The sequence below is a fragment of the Trifolium pratense genome, linkage group LG7, assembly GCF_020283565.1.
Source record: "Trifolium pratense cultivar HEN17-A07 linkage group LG7, ARS_RC_1.1, whole genome shotgun sequence".
NCBI lineage: Eukaryota > Viridiplantae > Streptophyta > Magnoliopsida > Fabales > Fabaceae > Trifolium > Trifolium pratense.
This window is the reverse complement of record NC_060065.1, coordinates 12370597-12377916: the sequence shown is the minus strand read 5'-3', so window position 1 is coordinate 12377916 and position 7320 is coordinate 12370597. Positions and strand designations below refer to the sequence as shown.

General features: G+C 35.7%; 1 protein-coding gene and 1 long non-coding RNA gene across 3 annotated transcripts in view; one reads left to right on the top strand and one right to left on the bottom strand.

The window, feature by feature from the left end:
• The first annotated feature begins 1415 nt into the window (after positions 1 to 1415).
• On the top strand, positions 1416 to 6553 carry LOC123897029 (protein STICHEL-like 2). 2 transcript variants are annotated; one of them, XM_045947528.1, is made up of 7 exons: positions 1416 to 2084; positions 2248 to 2339; positions 2667 to 4224; positions 4324 to 4534; positions 4695 to 4880; positions 4974 to 5174; positions 5349 to 6553. In XM_045947528.1, the coding sequence occupies exons 3-7, from the start codon at positions 2713 to 2715 to the stop codon at positions 5954 to 5956; spliced, it is 2718 nt and encodes a 905-aa protein (XP_045803484.1). In that variant the 5' UTR covers positions 1416 to 2084; positions 2248 to 2339; positions 2667 to 2712; the 3' UTR covers positions 5957 to 6553. The 2 variants fall into 2 exon arrangements, with proteins under 2 accessions (XP_045803484.1, XP_045803483.1); XM_045947527.1 differs by lacking the exon at positions 1416 to 2084 and having other exon boundaries at positions 2239 to 2339; positions 5349 to 6438.
• LOC123897032 overlaps positions 3068 to 7320 on the bottom strand; it is a 27111-nt gene continuing 22858 nt past the window's right edge. Inside the window, exon 14 of the long non-coding RNA XR_006804753.1 lies at positions 3068 to 4532. This is a non-coding gene — a long non-coding RNA (uncharacterized LOC123897032). The remainder of the gene's footprint in view (positions 4533 to 7320) is intronic.

Genomic DNA, 7320 nt, shown 5'->3' with positions numbered 1-7320 from the left:
TACATAAGTCAATAACATCCATTAGATTGAGCATCCACATGTAATAATCCTAGCCAATCTCAACTCACACACTCACACCTAATCTCACACCCCCCAAATTTCTCACGTACCCCCCAAATTTCTCACGTACCCCCCAAATTACTCGCGCACCCCCAAATTTCTCGTGCACCCCCCAAATTTCTCATGCACCCCCCAATTTCTCGCGCACCCCCAAATTTCTAGCGCACCCCCCAAAATTTTTCACGCACCCCCAGATGACTTGTGCGCCCAATTTTTTTTTAACCCCCCATATTTCAAGCCTAAACCATTTTGCTGTGGGAATGGTTTCAAAAATATACACTCCAAAACCATTAAGTGCATAAGATGGTTTTGAAGTACAACCTATAATTAGAATCATAATTGTTTTTTTTTTGGTACAATTATAATCATTATTTAAAACCAGTTAAATGGTTTCAGATAGTTATACACTAAAACCATTTGTATTGTAAAATGGTTTTATGTGTATTTTTATGGTTTCAAAAATTCTGGAAACCATTATGCTGGTTAAATGGTTTCAGATAGTTATACACTGAAACCATTTGTATTGTAAAATGGTTTTATGTGTGTTTTTATGGTTTTAAAAATTCTGGAAACCATTATGTTGGTTAAATGGTTTCAGATAGTTATACACTGAAACCATTTGTATTGTAAAATGGTTTTATGTGTGTTTATATGGTTTTAAAAATTCTGGAAACCATTATGTTGGTTAAATGGTTTCAAATCACAATTATTGTTTGTATTCTAATTATAGGGTTGTACTCTAAAACCATCTTATACACTTAATGGTTTTGGAGTGCATATCTCTGAAACCATTCCCACAACAAAATGGTTTAGGCTAGAAATGTGGAGGGGACCAAAAAAATAAAATTGGGGGGCAAAAGTCATATTGGGGGTGTGCGAGAAATTTTGGGGGTGCATGAGAAATTTGGGGTGCATGAGAAATTTGGGGGTGCACAAGTAATTTGGGGGGTGCATAAGAAATTTGGGGGTGTGCTAGTAATTTGGGGGGTGCACAAGTAATTTGGGGGGTGCACTAAGTAACTTATGCATGGTGCATAAGGATAGCTTATGTATAATAACCAATCCCTAGATTTGTTATCACCTTAATTTTCTAATATACTAGCGTTAGAGTAATGATATTCTAGTGAAACCCTAACTTGCCTTCTCTTTGCCTATCTCAATTTTTTTTATTTGTCAAGTAGTCTAGTGACTAGAAAATTTACTTTAAAGGTGAATAAGTGGAGTGTTTGAGGTTCGAACTCGGGCTCCTATACATATAGTGCGATATTCCTATCAACTAAGCTATTATTATCCGAATATATATATATATATATATATATATATATATATATATGAAAGTAGATGAAGTAGATTTTAATGGGTGAAATCTTGGAATGGACCATTTTGATAAAGAAGAACAGAGCCGTAGTAGTACTAGTAGCACTGTGGAAAGTGGAGTATTGCCCACAGCTTGACAGCCCCAAACACTGCAGAAGCCGACCGCAAAAGTCATAGCTTTTCTTTTATTTTATTTTCTTCAAATCAACTAGATTCATTAACCGTAACACCTTTCCAACCAAAAAATGACAAAAAAAAAAAGCCCCTCCTCTGTTTCTATTTCTAAGAAACATAAATAAAGAAAGAAAAGGGTCACTGGTCGAGACAAACTCCTCTCACTCACCAGTCACCACACCACAAAGCTGTCCTGTCACACTAGAGACACTTGTTCACGCCACAACACAACTCAATCAAATCCATTCATTCATTCATTCCCAAAAACAACTCTTTCTCACTCACTCACTCACTCACTTTTTGGCTCCATTCACAAGCCTTTTGCCGTGCCTAACACTCCCTACCATTTATTTATTGCATTTACTATCTTGCCACTTCTACTCTCCGCTCTTCTTCAGTCCCTTACCCGTTAGTCCTTTTACTCTCACACGCTAGCTGGCTCCTCCATTTTCTACGCTACCCACATTATAATTTATAATACTCCTCCTCCTATATTTTTTTCTCAACAGATTTTGCATTTTTTCTATTACAAGGTTTGCTTGACTTTCTTTTTTCAAACTTTGTCGTTTCTTTTTTTGTTTCTTTTCGATCTACTACAATATTTTATTTCATTGATTTCCGGAGTACTGTATTATATTTATTCACTTTGTTTAATTAATAGTAATAATAATGCTGTGTGAATGTCAATGGAAACAGAATATATAGCTACAGCATGGCTTGCTATAGAAGGGAGAACAAAATTTGATGCTTCAATTCCATTACTCTCTCTGTTCTTATCTTTTGTCAAGGTACTGCATTTTCTACTCTTGTTCACTGAGAAACAATTTTTTGTTTTAATAATTTTTTATAGCTATTAAATCGTTCATGCAGTTTAGTATTTCATTGTGACTTGAACTTTGGAATTTGACCTAGTTGCATTTTTATGCTTTTTTTTGGTAGTAATGTTTATTAGAGGGTTAAAAACCTGTTGTTTTTGTGATTTCCGGGTTGTTTTATGCCCCATCCATTTTATTAGTGTAAGTTCAAACACTATTTGTCTTTGTGTGTGTTTTGATTTTTACACTGTGTTGTGTTGAATGTTGATGTTAGTTTAACAATGTTAAACTTCTCTTTAGGGAAAGATTTAAACAGTTTCAAGTGGAGTTATAGGAGTGTAATATAATGATGGATGGGCGGCGTCATTCTGTTGATATACCGATTTCTAAGACTCTTGTAGCATTGAGGAGAGTGAGGTCATTGAGGGATCCATCAACTAATTCTATGACCAAACATTCTCCTTTGATTGATAATTTACATTGGGAAAATAGTTCCGGCAATGGGATTACTCTGATGTTTCCTGATGATGTTCATGCTTTTGATTCTGATGATAACCTTGCCTTCAGATCAAGGAATTTATGTTTTAAGGGTCAAAGAGAGCTGAATGCTGCTGGTTTTGAATCGAATCATGGTATGTTGAAATCAAGGCTGAATCAACAAAGTGTTTACGGAAATAAATCACCTAATGAAAGCTGTGGTAGCAACCATGGTGGTAGAGGATTGGATATTAACGATTTAGAGGATGAGGAATTGTGCTATAGAAAAACTGGAAGATTGTCAAAATTAGGGAGAATAGATCATATTAAGTCGGCCAAAAAGCCGTTATGCAAGAATCAAGTTAAACCGTCTCTTGTAGTGGGAGATATCGCTAGCCATTTGAGTAGTCCATGTCTTTCTCCTCGTGATGCTTTATCGCCCAATGGTTCCTCAGAGCATACAAATCAAGATTTTGGTGTTCTAAATAATACCAATAATGCATGTGGAATAAGCTGTTGTTGGTCAAAATCACCAAGATTTATAGAATCAAATCTTTATTGTGAGAAAGAAGACCGTCCCTTGATATTAAATGGCGCTGATGACACGAATCTTCACGGACATAGAAATGCGAGACACAATTGTGGTGAAATTAGTCCAAATTTGGAAACTCCTCGAATGTTATCCATGAAATTCAGGCCTAAATCATTTGGTGATTTGGTGGGACAAGATGTGGTAGTTAGGTCTCTTTTGAATGCAATCTCTATTGGAAGGATAACATCATTTTATCTCTTCCATGGTCCACGTGGTACCGGCAAGACATCTGCTTCTAGGATATTTGCTTCTGCTCTGAACTGCCTCTCTGTTGAGGAGCAAAGACCATGTGGCTTGTGTAGAGAATGTGCTTTATATTTTTCTGGAAGAAGTAAAGATGTTAAGGTGGTGGATTCTGTGAGAATCAATCATACAGACCAGGTCAAATCCCTCGTCAAGAATGCGTGTACACCTCCGGTTTCCTCACGTTTTAAGGTTTTCATTATTGATGAGTGCCAGTTATTGAACGAGGAGACGTGGGCGTGCCTTTCGAATAACCTAGAGTACATTTCTCAACACGCGGTCTTTGTGATGATCACTCCTGATTTGGATAAGCTTCCTCAAAGTGCAGTTTCCCGGGCACAAAGGTATTACTTTCAGAAGGTTAAAGACACTGATATTGCACGCAGATTAGAAACAATTTGTGCAGAAGAAGGTCTTGATTATGAACAAGATGCTTTGGACCTTATTGCCGCAAAATCCTGTGGTTCTGTTAGGGATGCAGAAATTATGCTTGATCAGCTGAGTTTGCTTGGTAAAAAGATCAAAATTTCCTTTGTTTACGAGCTTGTAAGTATATTGCTTTAGTTCAATACTTGTTTTTTTCTCAAAACTTGCTTCATTTTTTCCTCAGTGCTCAGATTTCCCCCTCTTTTTTTTTTTATGCAGACTGGGATTGTTTCTGATGCTGAATTGCTTGATTTGCTGGATCTGGCGATGTCCCCAGACACTACAAATACAGTTATAAGAGCTCGTGAGCTGATGAGATCGAGGATAGATCCTTTGCAACTTGTGTCACAGTTGGCAAATCTCATAATGGACATCCTTGCGGGGAAATGTGATTATGAAGCCAGAAGTAGACTTTTTAGTAGATATACCTGTAAGTGTTTAAAGAATAATTTAGCATATTTAATGTAGTTTTAACTGATTACATAGTCTGTTTAATGTTTCTGCACGCTATGACTGTGTTTCAATGTCTAAATTTTATTTTCTTTGTATCTTATTTCTGTGTTTCTGTCTGATTATTTTCTCCACCATAGCGGAAGCAGACCTTCAGAAACTAAGTCATGCATTGAGAATACTTTCTGAAGCTGAGAAACAATTACGAATTTCAAAAAATCAAACAACATGGTTCACCGTAGCTCTTCTACAGTTAAGCTCTATCGATTATCCTTCAACCGATGCAGATGGTTCCAAGTCGTTTCTGAGAAGTGCATGCAATGGAGGTGGGCTCAATTACTATTTTTCTCTCCAATTTCCTTTTTTTCTTATTCCTTAAATAGATGTCGATGTTGATTTTAACAATGCATCATATACAGGGCAGAGCATGGAACATCTTGCTACAGCTACAGGTGGATGTGAAAACAAGTCATTTAGATTAGTGGCGCACGAGGATCACGAAGGAACACTGGATTCCATATGGTATAAAGCTACTGGGATATGTCAATCTAGTCAACTCAAAACTTTTCTCAGGAAGAAGGGAAAGTTGTCTTCGCTTCATGTTGATCAATCTACATCTTGTAATTTCTTCATCTATATGTTAATTTTAAATTATTGCATCATACTGTATAATCACTTTCTACTGTTATAATCCGTGTTTTGCCACATTTTCTTTTTGAGAAATTTTCTTTGTTATTGTTTAAATCAATTTCTTTTCTTGTAGCAACTTCCAGTACTGATATTATAATTTCCAGGTCTTGCTATAGCGGAGTTGGAATTCGGTAATCGCCGTCATGTATCCAAGGCTGAGAAGTCATGGAAATTGATTGCAAGTTCCTTGCAAAGCATATTGGGTTGTAACATTGAGCTGAGAATCACTTATGTACCTCATACTTCTAATTCACCGAAGAGGTTATCTTTCAACAACATCTTTAGTTGTTCACGCAAAATACAACAGAAACCATTGTCGTCCAATGATCAAGAAAGTGAAATAGACTATGCTTATTACAATTCTGAAAATCCCATGATGAAGAATAAAACTCTATCTTCTTCTGCTGAATGTGGATCTCGGGTGCGACCATCGAAGTCTTACAACGGAATGGATGTTGTAACAACACTGAGGAGTTGTGAAGGGAACGTGCTGAGCTCAAGAGAAAGATTTTTGAATCGGTTTCTTCAAGAGAATATGGGAGCATCATGTTCTAGAGTTGATGCTTACAATGAAGAGGGACACATTGGTGCACATTTAGTTCCACCAATCATCAACTCGGATAACCAGTCTAACTGTTTTCCTCGAACTCTCTGGCTTCAAAAGAAGTTCCGATCATCAAATTCATCCAAGTTGTCTTTTCAGGGTATCTAACAACAGAAAGATTATGTTTTATAGAGTTGTACATTCTGAAACATAACTATGCTAATTAATTAACCCTGCATTTTGTCCAGTAGCTTAAAAAGTTGCACCAAAGTCATCGAGAATATGTTGGTCGATTTATTGTGCACCTTTATGCTACTGTTTGCATTATTAAAATTATTGATACTTATTAACCTGTTATAGTAGGATATGATAAACTCAAATCCCATTAATAGTATGGTGTTTTTTGCTATCAAATTTTGATATTCACCAGGCAACTGGGATTCATCTAAATTTGTTAGCCTACATGCAATGCAAGGTCAAGAATTATTGGACCACAAGTTCATACATAGCACATATTTTATGGAGAACATTGTTGCTGCTTATGTGTTGTATACTTTGTCTTGTCTGTACTAGACTACTAGGGAGGATAGTGACCTTGCATAAATTGTTGTGGTATTTGTACTGATGTTATGCTAATTTTCTGTCTTGAGTTTATGTAACTATCAATAATTGATTTCTTCCTTTAATGAGAAGTGCTAGGAACACTCTCATTTGAACACTCTAATATTCATTCTCTAAATAAACGTGGGTTTCTCAATTTGGAAATAAGTCCTACATAAAGTGGCGAGACTTACATGATTTTGTTTATTCAATTAGAGACTGAGTGTTAGAAAAGAGTGTATCTCGAGAGATCCCAACCTTGGACCACAATTAAACCGCTGCGTTTTAAGGGCCACATTTATAAATTGTCTTATATAAGATGTCGATACAATGGTCAACCCATGAGATGCATAGATTGTTGAGAAACTTTTCTCTATATTTATTAATTACCATGATATCAATAAAAAAATGTTCACGGCTGTTTATGGATGATTATTTTTTGTTGGAAAGAAAATTTCTCCACAATAAAGATGTTTATCAATTTTTATTTTTGACAGATGTTTATAATTTAAATTCATATAAAATTATAAAGTTAAATTATATTATTAATCATCTCTCGACTTGAGATCTGGATGATAAGGCTGTTGGTAAGTTGTTGTGTATGGACTGTCGGTGGTTGACGGTGGCTGTACCCTGTTGTTTATCAATTGTATGCATAATTTTACTCTTGTTTTAATTATGCTTATGAGCAGTTAAATTTCTTTAGGTTAAGTCGAGTATCAGCGTCTTTAATTGCAACAGGGTGATTTTAGTATGCGAAAGCACATTTCACTACTTTAGTGTTAATCCGCCAGATAATAAAATGAGTAATACTAATAAGTAATATAACGCCAAATTAGGAGAGAGATTTGAAAGCACTTAATCTAGTTTTCTCTTTTGATCACTTAACTTTATTTTCTCTAGTTCTGTCTCAAAACTATTTTCAAAACTAA